Consider the following 18,075-nt stretch of genomic DNA (forward strand, 5'->3'; position numbering starts at 1 on the left):
GTGGTGTTGTTGGAGAGATGCTCCCAAGATAGCAGAATTTCTGAACTGAGTTGAGCGGTTTATTGTTAATTGTGACTATGGGCCCTTGGAGTTTGTGTCCAGGGACAGGTTGGTATAAAATCCCTGTCTTTTTCAGACTTATTGCAAGGCTGAAGTGTTTTGAAGCCTGAACAAAACAGTTAACAAGCAACTGGATGTCCTCTGGATTTGCGCTTTGAGAACACAGTCACCAGCAAGAGTTCATTTAGTAGCTGTTCTGTGACCATTTTGAGAGCCTTCAGCTTTGCAGACTGAAGAGGTTGCTGTGTGCCCTGAACTGAATGTGTGCTCTTATATCAAGATATTTCAGTACATACAAGAGCATGGCCAAAAGGTAGGTGGCAAACATTTGGAGCCAGTACACAGTCTTGCTTTTTAAAATTCATTCACGGGATGTGGGCTTCGCTGGCTGGGCCCATCCCTAGTTGCCCATGAGAAGGTGGTGGTGAGCTGCCTTCTTGAAACACTGTCGTCCATGCGGTGTAGGTACACCACTTTGTAGTGGTCTGTTACAACTGAGTGGCTTGCTAGGTCATTTCAGAGTCAACCACGTGCTGTGGGGCTGGAGTCACATGTAGGCCAGGCCAGATAAGGATGACAGATTTCCTTCCCTAAAGGACATTAGTGAACCAGATGGGTTTTTACAACAATGGGTTTCATGGTCATCATTAGACTTTTAATTCCAGATTTTTATTGACTTCAAATTCCACCATTCGCTAAGGCAGGATTCAAACTCAGGTCCCCAGAGCATTACCCTGGATTACTGGTCCAGTAACAATACCACTACACCATCGCCTCCCCATTGGTACCATGAGCAACAGGAAAGGCATCTGATGAGGCTCCATTCTCCATCATTCCATCATGAAATGAGTGGATGACCCAGATCAATTTTTCAGGGCAGCTACATACATACATGTACTGACATACATATACAGACCTACACATACACATACACACACACATGTATAAACTAACACAGAAATCTAGAGACATACAAGTACAGACATACACAAACATAGCTGTAAATATACAGACAAACACATTTTCCAGCAAGTTTCACTGGATGACCATACTAAGCTAAGATCCCTCTCCCTAAATTCCTGCTGCCTTAGTTGGTATGTTCATTTCCCTTTAACTTACATTCAGAGAGACAAACAGGTGTCGAGCTAGGTTCCCAGACCAGGCTTCCATCTTCCTGCATTTCGCATTCCATCTTGGGTGCTCCTTTCAGTTTGTACCCCTCCTGGCAGTGGAACCTCACCAAGGCACCCTCATACAAGAGCCCGGGGAGTGACAGAGTCCTGCCTCCATGCTCAGGGAATCCAGGATCAGTACAAGTGTTCAGGTCGTCGAGTTCTGGAGAGACAGAGCAGAGTTATTAACGCTGTCTCTCACTATGGATTAGCCCTTTAGAAACACTCACCTCAGCTGTGAAGGACAAAGGTGGCAAATGTCGATGTGTTAAAAGCTGCTATCGTACCCACACACTGGGTGTCATTGCTAGTTTCAGTTCTGCACCAATCAGGAGTCATTTTAACCTCCTCCCAGGGTAGGTGTGGTGGGAGGCATGTGTGGGGAGTTAAAAATTTTAAAATGGGCAACCCAACCTCAACACTGTTAACAGAGGCAGGGGGGAGGTTGGTAGGGGTGGGGCTAGGTGACCAATCCCTCTCAGGAGGCAGGTCAAACCTTAAAATGTTTTAACATTAATTTTATGTCTAAGACCTACAGGCTGGGTTTCCTGGGCCACATGGAACAGTTTAAGTGTCTCTATGCCACTGCGTGTGAATCAGCAGCAACAGGAGCATACTCCCGGCCCAACAAGTAAACTTGTGAAAGCTCCTCAGTTCTCACCTCCACCCCCCTCACCCCCAAACCCTGCCTTCTTGCCCTGTCCATGATGCTAGGTCCCTGCGCTGACCGGGATCCAAGGCTTGTCCACCCGGCAGCCTTCAATCTGGCCGAGCCTCATCCTCTCCTTGCCCTGTGTCCATGGATGTGAAGCTGGTCAGCAGTGGGAACTCTGGCTGCTTCATTCCCCAGTCCAGGGGCATGGTAACCTAGTGTAACCTCCACAGCCCAGGGTTCAAAACACTGACAATCCTGACCTGTGTAATTAGCAGGGACTGTCGCCGATGAGGCAACCCTTTCTTCTCAGTGATGGGTTTGTGAGGTATGTGGTGGTAAGTCTGTTGCAGGGAGGTTTTGAACTTGAGTGGTGTCAAGCTACACGTCACCAGAATTATTGGAGTTAAGGTAGAAATCTTGTTACACCTGCTTTACAGCCATTAAAACCAGTGCAAAGGGCTCAATTTTGCTTTCCAACCCAAATTGGGTCATTTTTTTAAGAGTACACGCCATCGAGGATCTAACCTCTGCTTTAGGACCGCTCTGTTAAATTGGCTTTATTCTGCTCAGGATTTCTGGTTGTGGAGGTGGCCTAGCCATTGGGCGCCACCAATGAGGTAAATTTAATCTGTGTTTTTTTCATTGAAGTGGAGCCAGGATCAGCAGGTTCAGATCCAGAACATTCCAGCCGCCCACTGCCACCTGCTGTCCTCCTCCTCCTGCAGTGCCAAGTCGATATTGTTCCAGTTTCTATACCAGCCCGTTGAAAGATCCCAAGCACACTATTTCATAAAGAGCATGGAGTTCTCTCAGTGTTCTGCTCCAATATTTCTCCCTCAACCAACACTGCTGAAACCCGATTAACAGATCATTCAACTCTTCATTGTCTGTGGGATCTTGCTTTGCAGATAACAGCTGTTGCAATTTCCCATATAACAACAGCTGATGAACTTCAAATCAGTTAAGACTATAAGAAACAGGAGCAGAAATAGGCCATTCAGCCCCCCGAGCCTTCTCAGCCCTGCAGTAAGGTCATGGTTAACTCCATTTTCCTGCCATATCCCCATTTTGGTTGATTCCCTTAGTGTCCAAAAATCTATAAACCAAAGTTTGTCTTTCTTTCATCTCTGAGTGGGAATTACAGCCGTCTCTCAAGGCACGGCCTGTCCCATCCTGATAAACTAGAGGGATTAAAACCCCTCCTTGTCCTTCCTCCTTTCTCTCTCACTCTGCCTCCCCTCCCTCATCCCTTCCTCAACCCCACTCTCTCTCTACCCCTCTCTCTCCTCCCCTCCCTCAATCCCACACTCCCTCCTCCCATTCTCTCCTCCCTTCCACCCTTCTCCTCCTCCCCTCCCTCTACTCCATCCAGCCTCCTACCCACCTTCTCCCCACTCCTGTCCCTCCCGACCCCTCCTTTCTTCTCCTTTCCTCCTCTGCCTCCCTCTTTCCTCATCCACATTCCACCCTTGCCACTACCTACTCTCCTACCTCAACACTGCTCTTTTTTCTCCTCTGTCACCTTCCCTCCCTCCTCCTATGCTTCCCCTCATCTTCTCCCTACCTCCTCCACCCTCTCCCCTATTCCTTCCCTCCTTCTCTTCTTCTCTCCTCCCCTCCCACCTCCCCAGTCTCTCTCCCGCTCCTCTCTCTCCCTCCTTTCTGCCCCCTCCCCTCTCTCCTCTGTCCTCTTCTTTCCTCACTCTCCTCCTGTAGTATTAGGGTGTTTGGGACTGTAAGGGTTAAAGTGGGACTGGGGAAACAGTACCGCCCATATTATGATGTAGAGAGTCACATGGGAGTAGTAGAGTGGAAGAGGGAGTCTGGTAGAAATCAGCATGAAGATAACACCTAGTCAGGATTGTATCCTGCATATGTACGCAGTTATGTGTTATTAATAAACAGTTATTGTTCAATCATACAAACCTCTAGACCTCTTCATGAGACAATATACAACCTTTCTAAACCTCCCTCCTCCCATCCACCTCCTTGTTCCCCCCTCACTCCCCCTCCCTCCACTCTCCTTCCCTCCCCCTCCATATTCCTTCTTCCCTCTTCCTCCCTCCCAGCTCCCCACCCTTCCTCCCTCACCTGGTGAAAGTGGTGTCACAGAGTTGCTGAGACAACTCGGGACTGAGCTCCACACACCGTCCTCCTGACACCTGGGAGGAGGCTCTGTGGACTGGAAGTCGAGATAGAAGCTGGTCAGACAGTGGAACTCCATTATATCATCCACTCGATAGGTCCTGTTTTCCACTTCCCCATTTACGATGCTTGGAACCTGGCAGACAACAACTGAAAAAGACAAGAATTTCCATGAAATATTACTGAGGCTTTGTGACCTCCAACATTCCAAGCTCCACCAAAGGCCGGTACCAAACAAAAATCTGTTTCAAGGATTCGCCAAAGCAATCCCATTATTATTTTAATTTTCAGGTGATTCTTTTTGGGGGGTGGGTGAGCTGCTTACCCACCCTCGGCCTCACCTTTCAGACCAAGCAGCCAGCAATGGATGTGTGGCACTGACAAGCCAATGAACAAGAGGAGTGAAAAAACAAAAACAGAATTACCTGGAAAAACTCAGCAGGTCTGGCAGCATCGGCGGAGAAGAAAAGAGTTGACATTTCGAATCCTCATGACCCTTCGACAGAACTTGAGTTCGAGTCCAAGAAAGAGTTGAAATATAAGCTGGTTTAAGGTGTGTGTGTGGGGGGCGGAGAGATAGAGAGAGAGAGAGAGGTGGAGGGGGGGGGGTGTGGTTGTAGGGACAAACAAGCAGTGATAAAGGCAGATCATCAAAAGATGTCAACGACAATAGTACAATAGAACACATAGGTGTTAAAGTTAAAGTTGGTGATATTATCTAAACGAATGTGCTAATTAAGAATGGATGGTAGGGCACTCAAGGTATAGCTCTAGTGGGGTTTTTTTTTATAATGGAAATAGGTGGGAAAAGGAAAATCTTTATAATTTATTGGAAAAAAAAGGAAGGGGGAAACAGAAAGTGGGTGGGGATGGGGGAGGGAGCTCACAACCTAAAGTTGTTGAATTCAATATTCAGTCCGGAAGGCTGTAAAGTCCCTAGTTGGAAGATGAGGTGTTGTTCCTCCAGTTTACGTTGGGCTTCACTGGAACAATGCAGCAAGCCAAGGACAGACATGTGGGCAAGAGAGCAGGGTGGAGTGTTAAAATGGCAAGCGACAGGGAGGTTTTGGTCATTCTTGCGGACAGACCGCAGGTATTCTGCAAAGCGGTCGCCCAGTTTACGTTTGGTCTCGCCAATGTAGAGGAGACCACATTGGGAGCAACGAATGCAGTAGACTAAGTTGGGGGAAATGCAAGTGAAATGCTGCTTCACTTGAAAGGAGTGTTTGGGTCCTTGGACAGTGAGGAGAGAGGAAGTGAAGGGGCAGGTGTTGCATCTTTTGCGTGGGCATGGGGTGGTGCCATAGGAGGGGGTTGAGGAGTAGGGGGTGATGGAGGAGTGGACCAGGGTGTCGCGGAGGGAGCGATCCCTACGGAATGCCGATAAGGGGGGTGAAGGGAAGATGTGTTTGGTGGTGGCATCATGCTGGAGTTGGCGGAAATGGCGGCGGATGATCCTTTGAATGCGGAGGCTGGTGGGGTGATAAGTGAGGACAAGGGGGACAAGAGGAGTGAAAGTATCTTCAGCATGGTGAAGGACCAAGGACTAGACAGCAATGTCTAGGGATGAGGGATGAGGAGACAGACTATAAATCCAGAGTTAAAACTCCTGTGGATGGTGCGAGGCAGTGAAATCAGGACCCAGTTAGACCCCGATGTACGCATACTGTACACATAACTGTGGAGAAGGTCAAGAATTAAATGCAATGAGCAAAAAAATCAGGTTGTTTAGGAACTAATATGACACTGAAACTCTTTTAGCAAAACTCTGCTTGACTTCTGCACAGAATTGAACATCAAAACTGCCTGGTTAAAAAAAATCAATCTCAGCTCAAAATACTCCTTGGGGGGCTGTAGATTTGGGTGATGGTATTACCGAAAGTCAGGGCACTCAGGCCCAGGCCAGAGGGACTGCATCTCTCCATCCCCACCAAAGGTAGGACCTCTCTTCCATTGGTTGAGAGAATTCCAGCCCAATGATGGCCTATTGTTGTTACAATAATATTCCAAACCTTGAATTCAATGAAAACTTCAGATACTCTGTGAAGTATTTGGGAATTGTCACTATTATTCAAAGTTAAAAGCTTAAAGATTAACATCAGTTGTGGTTCTGGAGTTCATCACACTACCATTGATATAATACATGTTCTGAAATGCAAACTGTCATGAAAGGACAAGTAACCCATTTGTGTTATTTCCGCAGCTTGACCATATTTATTTAATGGAGCGTGAAATATTAAGTGACTCACATTGACACGATTGACTGTAGGCAGTGTGATATATTAAATGGTCATAATGATTGCAGGGAGCGTGATACTATTAAATGATTCACGTTGACTGTAGGGACATGATATATTAAATGATTCACATTGACTGTAGGGAGCGTGATATATTGAATGATTCACATTGACTGTTGGGAGTGTGATATATTGAATGATTCACATTGACTGTAGGGAGCGTGATATATTAAATGACTCACATTGACTGTTGAGAGCGTGATATATTAAATGATTCACATTGATTGTAGGGTGATTGATATATTCAATGACTCATATTGACTGTAGGGAGTGTGATATATTGAATGATTCACATTGATTGTAGGGAGCGTGATATATTGAATGATTCACATTGACAATAGGGAGCGTGATATATTGAATGATTCACATTGACTGTAGGGAGTGTGATATATTGAATGATTCACATTGACTGTAGGGAGTGTGATATGTTGAATGATTCACACTGACTGTAGGGAGCGTGATATATTGAATGATTCACATTGACTGTTGGGAGCATGATATATTGAATGATTCACATTGACTGTAGGGAGCATGATATATTGAATGATTCACATTGACTGTAGGGGGTGTGATATATTGAATAATTCACATTGACTGTAGGGACCATGATATATTGAATGATTCACATTGACTGTAGGGAGCATGATATATTCAATGATTCACATTGACTGTAGGGAGGGTGATATATTGAATGATTCACATTGACTGTAAGGAGCGTGATATATTAAATGACTCACATTGACTGTAGGGAGCGTGATATATTAAATGACTCACATTGACTGTAGGGAGCGTGATATATTAAATGACTCACATTGACTGTAGGGAGCGTGATATATTAAATGATTCACATTGATTGTAGGGAGATTGATATATTCAATGACTCATATTGACTGTAGGGAGTGTGATATATTGAATGATTCACATTGATTGTAGGGAGCGTGATATATTGAATGATTCACATTGACAATAGGGAGCGTGATATATTGAATGATTCACATTGACTGTAGGGAGTGTGATATGTTGAATGATTCACACTGACTGTAGGGAGCGTGATATATTGAATGATTCACATTGACTGTAGGGGGTGTGATATATTGAATAATTCACATTGACTGTAGGGAGCATGATATATTCAATGATTCACATTGACTGTAGGGAGGGTGATATATTGAATGATTCACATTGATTGTAGGGAGCGTGATATATTGAATGATTCACATTGACAATAGGGAGCGTGATATATTGAATGATTCACATTGACTGTAGGGAGTGTGATATATTGAATGATTCACATTGACTGTAGGGAGTGTGATATGTTGAATGATTCACACTGACTGTAGGGAGCGTGATATATTGAATGATTCTCATTGACTGTAGGGAGCATGATGTATTGAATGATTCACATTGACTGTAGGGGGTGTGATATATTGAATAATTCACATTGACTGTAGGGAGCATGATATATTCAATGATTCACATTGACTGTAGGGAGGGTGATATATTGAATGATTCACATTGACTGTAAGGAGCATGATATATTAAATGATTCACATTGACTGTAAGGAATGTGATACATTAAATGACTCACATTGACTGTAGGGGGTGTGATATATTAAATGATTCACATTGACTGTAAGGAGCATGATATATTAAATGATTCACATTGACTGTAAGGAATGTGATACATTAAATGACTCACATTGACTGTAGGGGGTGTGATATCTTAAATGTTCATATTGAAAACATTAGTAATAGCACGTATGATGTATTAAGTGCAATTTGACAAAATTTTAAATTTACTTTAAATGTTAAGGCCCATAGGGCTTCAACCCAGGTTAAACGCATAACAAGAGAAGATGCGATGTCAAGAGGCAGTGATTAGGTAACCTCAAGTGAACTTTAAAAGTAGTTTGTAAGAGGAAGTAAGGTATGAGAAAAGAATTAGGCCTGAAGATGGGTTTTGGTCTGAAGGAGGATCAGGAAGGAGAAAGAGCACGACATATAGTGTTGTATTTTGAACACAAAGATGAACAGGGACAGAGAATGAAAGAGATCACTGGCTGAGAGAGAAGAGAAGGATCTGAAAGTGAGAGAGAAATAAAAGTACTGAAGTGTAACCAAAAATAGAGGAGCCAGTGAGAGGGAAAGAGAGAGAGGGAGGGAAGAAGAGAGCAATCGACACTAGAGTGAGGAAGAGACCAGGGGCCAAAAAAAAGAGAGAACAAAGGAGAGTAGAAAGAGTGACCAGGGAATGAAAAAGGGTCCAGGGAGAGGGGAAAAAAGATCAGAGACAGCAAGTAAAGAGATGCCAGAGAGATAGAGAGAGAGATAAAAGAAGCAGAGAAATATTAAGATTGACATCCAAGAGAAATATTAAAGGGTATGGGAAATGAAGAGAAGAATGAGGGTCGATAAGGTGTATCAAGTGGAGATGAATACCAGCACGGAGCTGAGGGGCCGTATGGCATACTTGTCAGACTGTAGGTTGTACATTACTCACAGTGACAGATGGGGGGCTCAGGAGGTATCCAAGCCAGTTTGCTGCTGAGGTACCTCAAGCAGGCCATGGTGGCGGGCCCAGACAGCCGGTAACCTCGAAGGCAGAAGAAGTGAATCGAGGAATTCTCAGTGTAGTGAGGCTTTTGATGCACAAAATACCCATACTCAGGTTCGGGGGGCTCCAGGCAGTACTCCCCTGGGATTGGAGACAACACAAAACATACTGTTATTCCAGGTAATCATGTGCCATAGCCATCACCAAGAGTCCTGCACAAACAGCAGCTACAACTCCCTGCTGACAATGCTCATTGATATCACACATGCTGTTTATTCCGTCATTCCAGGGGCCCACCAAAACTGGAATGCTAACCAGTTCATGATGTTTCCATTCACTTAACCTTTGCCTCTTTCTCTAGCAAGCTACAGATCATGAAAGCTCAAAGTACAGCTGTATGGCTGTGACTCCTACCTGTACATACTCTCTTTCAAAGGCTGGAATAGTTTGGTGCTATCCAATCCAGGTCTACTGAGTTCTGATGAAAGGTCTTTAACCTGAAGTGTCAGCTCCACTTCGCTTTCCACAGGTGGTCTAGACCTGCTGAGTTTTTCCAACATTTTCTGTTTTTATTTCTATTTGAGTCACTATATTCAGCTCCAATCTTGAGTAGTAGCTGAAAACCCCTCCATTTATTTGCCAAACATGAACTAAAACACTCCAGATACTTGAGCCTGTAATCCAGGCTGATACGCCAAGTGCAGCACTGAGGGAGTTCTGCACTGCCAGAAGTACCATGTTTACCATGTTTTGGGTGAGACTTTAAATAGAAGTGGATATAAAAGATCCCATAGCATTATTTTGTAGAGCAGGGGGGTTCTCCCCAGTGTCATGGTTTGCATTTATTCCTCAACCAACATCAGTAAAACAGATTATCTGGTCATTATTACACAGCTGTTTGTGGGACCTTGCTGTGCACAAATTGGTTCCTGCATTTCCTCCATTCCAACATTGACTGCATTACAAAAATACCTCCTTGGCTGTTCTGAGATTATGAACAGCACTTTACAAGTGCAAATTCTTTCATTGTTTCTTTAATAAGCAGTGGGTTAACAATGGCTACAACCAGGCCAGGTGTCACATAGAGAACAACCTCAACAATCCAGGTCTGTTCTTCAGAAGTTCCAGTCTCTGGATACAGATTAATAACAGGACAAATATTGTTTCAGGCAAAATCATACCTTCAGTTACTGGTGGTCCAATTATTCATAGAAACATAGAAACTAGGAGCAGGAGTAGGCTATTCGGACCTTCGAGCATGCTTCGCTATTCATTATGATCATGGCTGATCATCCAACTCAATAGTCTGCTCCCGCTTTCTCCCCATATCCTTTGATCCCTTTTGCCCCAAGATCCATATCTAACTCCTTCTTGAAAACATACAATGTTTTGGTCTCAACTACTTTCTGTGGTAGCAAATTCCACAGGCTCACCACTCTCTGGGTGAAGAAATTTCTCCTCATCTCAGTCCTAAATGGTCTACCCCGTTTCCTGAGACTGTGACCCCTGGTTCTGGACTCCCCCACCATCAAGGACATCCTTCCTGCATCTACCCTGTCTAGTTCTGTTAGAATTTTATAGCTTTCTATGAGATCCCTCCTCATTCATCCGAACTCCAGTGAATATAATCCAATTCAATCTCTCCTCATATGTCAGTCCCGCCATCCCAGGAATCAGTCTGGTAAACCTTCGCTGCACTCCCTCTATAGCAAAAACATCCTTCCTCAGATAAGGAGACCAAAACTGCACACAATATTCCAGGTGTGGTCTCACCAAGGCCCTGTACAATTGCAGCAAGGCATCCCTGCTCCTGTACTCGAATCCTCTGGCTATGAAGGCCAACATACCATTTGCCTTCTTTACCACCTGCTGCACCTGCATGCTTATCTTCAGCGACTGGTGTACAAGGATATCCAGGTCTCGTTGCACATTCCCCTCTCTCAATTCATAGCCATTCAGATAATAATCCGCCTTCCTGTTTTTGCTACCAAAGTGGATAACCTCACATTTATCCACATTATACTGCATCTGCCATGCATTTGCCCACTCACTCAGCTTGTCCAAATCACACTGAAGCATCTCTGCACCCTCCTCACAGCTCACCCTCCCTCCCAGCTTTGTGTCATTTGCAGATTTGGAGATATTACATTTAGTTCCCTCATCTAAATCATTAATATATATTGTGAATAGCTGGGGTCCCAGCACCGATCCCTGCGGTACCCCACTAGTCACTGCCTACCATTCCACAAAAGACCCATTTATTCCTACTCTTTGTTTCCTGTCTGCCAACCAGTTTTCTATCCATCTCAATACACTAGCCCCAATCCCATGCGTGTTAATTTTACACGCTAATCTCTTATATGGGACTTTGGTTAAAGCCTTCTGAAAGTCCAAATAAACCACATCCACTGGCTCCCCCTCATCAACTCTACTAGTTACAAACCACAGGCTGAGACTATAAAGTTCAAAATTGTCTAGGACAGTGTGATTAACATTACTGTACCAAGCATGCCATGACTTCCCAGCAAAATGAAGAGTCCCTCGTGATCTCACGATCAGGGTCTGAGGTCTTGGGACTTTTCACAGGCTGCTACTTTCTCAAGTTAACTTGATTGGTTGGTCAACTATGAACCTTTACACCAGGTGAGAACTGAAATGAAAACAAGCTGGTGGTGACTGCTCTGCATTTCTCAGCGTTTTCCTTTTGATCGCTGATCAGGGAACCAGGTTGGGACTGGGTTGCTGGCTCTTTCTCTGCTGACTAGTGACTTTGTTACAGAAGGCAGCTTTCCAAGGCTCCTTTTTTTTTATATCACACTCAGTACCTGTGCTTCCTACAAGACAGCACTCTTCATTTTTAAAGAGACAAATATCCTGCTGTTGTTATTGCTATGAACTCGTGTCATGGCTCATTTATGGTTGCCAGAAGTGACATTCATTCAAATGCAGGAACCCAATCTCTGCAAAAAAAAGGAATATGTTCAAGCCTTGTGCCTTTTTGGAACTACCTGGGAGCTTGGGGAGCCTATGGTTCCATGGCAACACCTCGGCCAATCAGAGTTGACTTGCCAACCAATCAACACCCTTTTAGCCTGTAGTTTAAATTGCTGTGATGGTTTGAAATTTGGTATTCTAGTGTTTGTCCTGATGAGCACAAGACAAAAAGCTTTGGCAACATGTCTTTCTTTATAGCAATATTTAAGTTCTGTGTTACCAAGGGACTGATAATTAACTTCCACCCTTTGTATTCCAGCCTGGTTGTGATTACCCAGAGGGAGTGAGGGAAGGAGGAGAGATAGAGGCAGAGAGACTAAGACAGACTGACAGGGCAATTTTAACCTAACCCGTCATTGGGAAATTGATTGAATTAAGTGCAATGTTGGTTTTATACCCCACCTGATTTTACTCCCCACTGAAGTTAATGGAGACTGTTTCTGTGGAGGTGTAAAACCAGAGTTCCACCTGATCCTGTGGGTTTTTTGCCCCGCAGATTATGTTAAAGTTGCTCCCATATGCACAGTGAGATACAGATTGCAGAGATGAGCTTGAGGATGCTGAACTCCATTCCGATGAGATTCAAGGATGGCCCCAAAAGTGCAGCCAAATTCTACAGTGCTCTTGTCTAGAGAGGCTCCGGTCTCCTGTTACACACAGTCAGACTAAATTATAAATGGAGTTATCCATTTTCCCTTTCCACCAGAAATGTGCCTGTTTCTTTATCACTGTGACATCAAGCTGAGAATGCTACTGAGGTATACCAGTGAGAAGCTCTGTAACTTCACAGCTGCTGAAGTAGCTGACAACGAGAGATTGAATTTTTTGAGGAGATGACCAGGTGTGTAGATGAGGGTAGTGCAGTTGATGTAGTTTATATGGATTTCAGCAAAGCCTTTGACAAGGTCCCACATGGGAGCCTTATAAAGAAGGCAAATGCACATGGGATACGGGGTAATTTGATAAGGTGGATTCAAAATTGGCTTAGTTGTAGGAGACAGAGGGTGATGACAGAAGGATGCTTTAGTGACTGGAAGACAGCGTCCAGTGGCGTACCACAGGGATCTGTGCTGGGTCCCCTATTATTCGTCATATATATAAACGACATAGATGACTATGTGGGGGGTAGGATTAGTTAGTTTGTGGATGGCACAAAGTTTGGCCGAGTGGTTAACAGTGAGGTTGAGTATCTTAGGCTACAAGAAGATATAGATGGGATGGTCAAATGGGCAGATAAGTAGCAGATAAAATTTAACCCTGAAAAGTGTGAGGTGATGCACTTTGGAAGGAGTAATTTGACAAGGAAGTATTCAATGAACGGCATGACATCAGGGAGTTCTGAGGGACAAAGGGGCTTTGACGTGTGTGTCCATAGATCTCTGAAGGCAGAGGGGCATGTTAGTGGGGTGGTGAAAAAGGCATATGGGACACTTGCTTTTATCAATCGAGGCATAGATTACAAAAGTAGGGAGGTCGTGTTGGAGTTGTATAGAACCTTGGTGAGGCCACAGCTGGAGTACTGTGTGCAGTTCTGGTCGCCACATTATAGGAAGGATGTGATTGCACTGGAGGGGGTGCAGAGGAGATTCACCAGTTTGTTGCCTGGGATGAAACATTTAAGTTATGAAGAGAGGTTGGATAGACTTGGGTTGTTTTCGTTGGAGCAGAGAAGACTGAGGGGTGACCTGATTGAGGTGTACAAGATTATGAGGGGCATGGACAGGGTATATAGGGAGCAGCTGTTCCCCTTAGCTGAAGGGTCAGTCATGAGGGGACATAAGTTCAAGGTGAGGGGCAGGAGGTTTAGGGGGGATGTGAGGAAAATTTTTTTACCCAGAGGGTGGTGACGGTCTGGAATGCGCTGCCTGGGAGGGTGGTGGAGGTGGGTTGCCTCACATCCTTTAAAAAATACCTGGATGAGCACTTGGCACGTCATAACATTCAAGGCTATGGGCCAAGCGCTGGTAAATGGGGTTAGGTAGGTAGGTCAGGTGTTTCTCACGTGTTGGTGTAGATTCAATGGGCCGAAGGGCCTTTTCTGCACTGTGTGATTCTGTGATTCTGTGAGAGGGGTGGGATGAGGCCTGGATTTACAGACCTTTGATAAAGTTACTTCTGCAAGAAGGTCAGGAGCAAATCTGTGGATTGGAGACAATCAAAGGCACAGGACTGTAGGAAAACCCATGGGTGTCCAGAGGGCAGTTTGCCCAGTGAGGTCCCTGTGAAGAGACCCAAGGTTTAGAGTGCCTATCTCTAACCCGGTCCCAAAAAAGGGCTGGTTGTAGGGTCGGACAGTAGTGAAGTCACTGGGGCTGATAACCTAGAGTTTCTGAGTTCAAATCCCACTGGGAGAAAGTTGTAAACTCAAATTCAATACTTCTGGTAAGTTGGAGGCTAACATCAGAAAAAACTAAATGATCACAAAAGCTGTCATAAAAACCCAACTAGCTCACTAATGTAATGCAGGTAAAGGATCCTGCTAATGCCACACCTGCTCTGGCCTACATGTGAACTATGTTAATGCCTCTTAACGGCCTTGTGGTGCTTAACACTCCCTGTTATAAAATTCAGGACAACTCGGGATGGGCAATAAATGACAGTGCCACCTCTCAGAGTTAGCTACATTTGAGAAAAAGCAGCAAAAGCAGTGGACCCACAATGCTCCTCACCAGCTGTTTCAAGGAGGCTATTACTGACATGGTGTTAAGGTTCTGTTCTCAAAGGAAACAATTTTCTGGTGGAAAGCGGATTATAATCCACTATACGTAACGCTGAATAGAAATGACCAGACTGGCATAGGCCAGAGCCTGACTAAACACAAGCATCGGGGCAGAGAACAGCTTCTAAAAATGTGCAACAAGTATTAAAGCAAATGTGGAGATGGAGGAAAATGGAAGCATGTGAATGTTTGACCTTGGTTCAAAGAATTTCAGTAAACTCCAGCACTGACAGTGACCATTGGAATACCGGGTTAATAACCTGAGCAGGGGCCACCCAGTTGCCCGAGCATTCAATGAGGCACACATGTACTGCGAAAAGTCATGCTCAGACCTTGAGTGGGTTGATCCATCATATTCCTAGTGCTGCCTGCTAATCCAGCTGTTGTGATGGGAATCTTGACTCTCCCTGTCTCTTGAGAAATGTATTCATTGGTGTTTCAGCTGAGTATTTCTAACCTAGCCCCCTCAGACTCAAACTGCCTGCAGATATACAGCATTAATCCTACAATCTGACAGGGCCAGATATTGATCTAAGGCCTGGGAAATACAGAAATATATTAATCAAGGAGAAAGGACATCCATTTGACAACTGGGCTGAGAGACATTGAGGCCGATTAGGCCACACCTCCACAGGGCATCACAGATGCTGATTTCAGGTTTCCACGTTTTTCTCCCAAATATGTTCAACATTACATCTAGCAAACTATTTACCAGTGAACATAATGGTAATGCAAGGTACAGATAGATATGCAGAGTACAGTAGCAATGATCCAGAAACCCATGGGATACAAACCCCACTCTTCTCATACAGTATAAATTGTTGTTTTCCTAAGGGTCTTGTGAGTGTCCTGATGAGTACAAGACAAAAGCTTAGGCATGTCTCTTTCAGCGATACTCAAGTTCTGTATTGAGACAGAAGTACAACCAAGACCAAATTCAGGATATCAACAACATAGGTCGACTTACAAGTAAGTTAAGAACAGGTAAGCTATGTATTGAATTTCTCTAAGTGTGTATTAAACCCAAGGTTGTACCAGTTTTCATTTCCAAATGTATAAATAACGCTAAAGTGAGACACAGTCGCACAATCGAGAGAGCGTTTATGCAAGATGAGGTTGAACAGATTGGTAATAGCGTTACTAATTTACTTCATGCCCTACACTGTGCTTGGTCTAAGGTGCACAAATTTATTTCATTTTTCGATTTGATCTGTTTATGCAGCTATATTGCTTCAATAGATGACTGCAGCATAAACAGTACCCGCAATAAAAATTCACTTAAATGGAAGCGGTTTGGTGATGCAATTAATGATGGCACATAACATGTAACAAATCTCTCTGACCGTGTACTCACAGAAAGTGAGTAGCTTGTTCTTGTGCGTGGTTTCAATCTTGGTGTACCTTGATCCCAAATCAAACGGGAAGAGGTATTTGCTGAGTTCGAACTCCTTTACTCCCAGCTATCCCGCCACCCACCAGCGTCTGCTGAAGAGGCTGAATCCTTGAAAGTGTGCCTAGCTGATCTAGCACATACATATTGCAGGGTTCCAAACAACCTGTCTCACTTTCACATGCAATGCAAATGTCTTACAGCGTGGAGAGGCCTTAAGAGCAACTTGGACATGCACATCAGAAAACCTGACATCCTTAACAAGTGTGACTATATCAACAAAATGCACACCATTCTTAATGATGGGTCCAAATTCGTATTTATTGGACCTGCCACTCAACATGACTGGACAGTCTTGCTTGAAAGTAAGTGAAAAAAATGCTTGTTGGGCTTGTGTAAGAGTGATGAACTGCCGCGTGACATAAATGACAGGGTTCATCCTCACAGCTTGCTGCGTCTGCGTATGTATGGGCTGCCCAAGGCACACAAAAGTGATGTCCCTTTATGCTCCACCTTATCTATGACTGGTTCTACACAACATGAATTGGCCAAATGGTTGGGTGAATTGTTACACCCAGTTTCGAACAATTTTTCCATGTACACAGTGAAGGATTCCTTCATATTTTCGAAGGCCATGCAGGGGGAGGTTTGCCAAGGCTGTAGGGGTGGATTTAAACTAAATTGGCAGGGGAGTGGGATCCTGAAAAGTAGTTCAGAGGGAAGAGAAGCTAAGATGGAATTAGAAGTTAAGATGCTAGTAAGTGAGTCTGGAAGGCAGAGGAAACATAGACTAGAAAAGAAAGATGTGAGTTCAGCAAAGCTAAATGGAATATGTTTTAATGCAAGGAGCCTGAGGAATAAGATAGATGGGCTGAGGGTACAGATAGGCACATGGGAGTGTGACATCATAGCTATGACCAAGACATGGCTAAAAGAAGGGCAGGATTGTTAGCTCAACATTCCTAGTTATATGGTATTTAAATGAGATAGAGGGGGGATAGAACAGCAGGGGGGAATTGCAATATTGATCAGGGAATCAATTACAGCAGTGACGAGAATGATATCTTGGAAGGATCATCAGATGAAGCCATATGGGTAGAGGCAACAAACACAAAAGGGGCAAATATGCTGATGGGTGTACTATAGCTCCCAGACAGTCAGGGAGAGATAGAGGGTTAAATATGTAATCAAATTTCAGAGAAGTGTAAGAATAATAGGGCAGTGATAGTAACCAACTACCCAAATATTAACTGGGATAGGTTTAGTGTGCAAGGTAGGGAGGGAGCAAAATTCTTATGTTGCATCCAGGAGAACCTTTTTAGCCAGTAGGTAGAAATCCCAACAAGGGCGGGGGCAGTTCTGGACCTAATACTCGGAAATGAGCCCAGACAGGTGGAAGGAGTATCAGTAGGGGAGCATTTTGGAGATAGTGACCATAACTCAGTTAAATTTAGGATAGTTATGGAAAAGGATAAGGTTGGGCTGGGAATAAAAGTTCTAAACTGGGGAAAGGCTAACTTTACTAAGATGAGATACGATTTGGCCCAAGTGGACTGGGAGTAGCTACTTGCAGATAAAACTGTGCCAGAGTAGTGGGAGGCATTCAAGGAGGAAAGAGAGAGTACAGGGCAAATATGTTCCTGTAAAGACAAGGGAGGGGACCAAGTCCGGAGAACCCTGGAAGGCAAGGGACATAAAGGTTAGGATTAAGAGAAAAGGGAATCTTATGGCAGAAACTGAGGGCTCAATATGGCAGAGTCCCTAGGGGAGTAGAAAAAGTGCAGGGGGGAACTTAAAAATGAAATTAGGAAACCTTAGAGAGTGCATGAGAAAGCATTGGTGGGTAGAATAAAGGAAAACCCAAAGGGGTTTTTTAAATATATAAAGAGCAAGAGAATAACTAGGGAAAGAGTTGGGCCACTTAGGGACCATAGAGGTAATCTGTGTGTGGACCCAGAAGTTGTGGGTACAGTCCTCAATGAATACTTTGCGTTGTTCTTCACAAGGGAAAAAGAAAATGCAGGTATAGACATCAGGGTGGAAGACTGTGAAATATTAGAGGAAATTAACATAGAGGGGAGGTACTAGT

General features: G+C 44.2%; 1 protein-coding gene across 4 annotated transcripts in view; it reads right to left on the reverse strand.

The window, feature by feature from the left end:
* Nucleotides 1–18,075, reverse strand: part of susd4 (sushi domain containing 4) — a 134,623-nt gene that overhangs the window by 63,854 nt on the left and 52,694 nt on the right. For all 4 annotated transcript variants that reach the window (XM_041188371.1, XM_041188370.1, XM_041188368.1 and 1 more), the window contains exons 3-5: nucleotides 8,830–9,024; nucleotides 3,979–4,182; nucleotides 1,180–1,395 (exon numbers count right to left, since the gene is read on the reverse strand). In XM_041188371.1, coding sequence (XP_041044305.1) covers nucleotides 1,180–1,395; nucleotides 3,979–4,182; nucleotides 8,830–9,024 — 615 coding nt within the window. The remainder of the gene's footprint in view (nucleotides 1–1,179; nucleotides 1,396–3,978; nucleotides 4,183–8,829; nucleotides 9,025–18,075) is intronic.

Source organism: Carcharodon carcharias, chromosome 5 (assembly GCF_017639515.1).
Source record: "Carcharodon carcharias isolate sCarCar2 chromosome 5, sCarCar2.pri, whole genome shotgun sequence".
Taxonomy (NCBI): Eukaryota; Metazoa; Chordata; class Chondrichthyes; order Lamniformes; family Lamnidae; genus Carcharodon; species Carcharodon carcharias.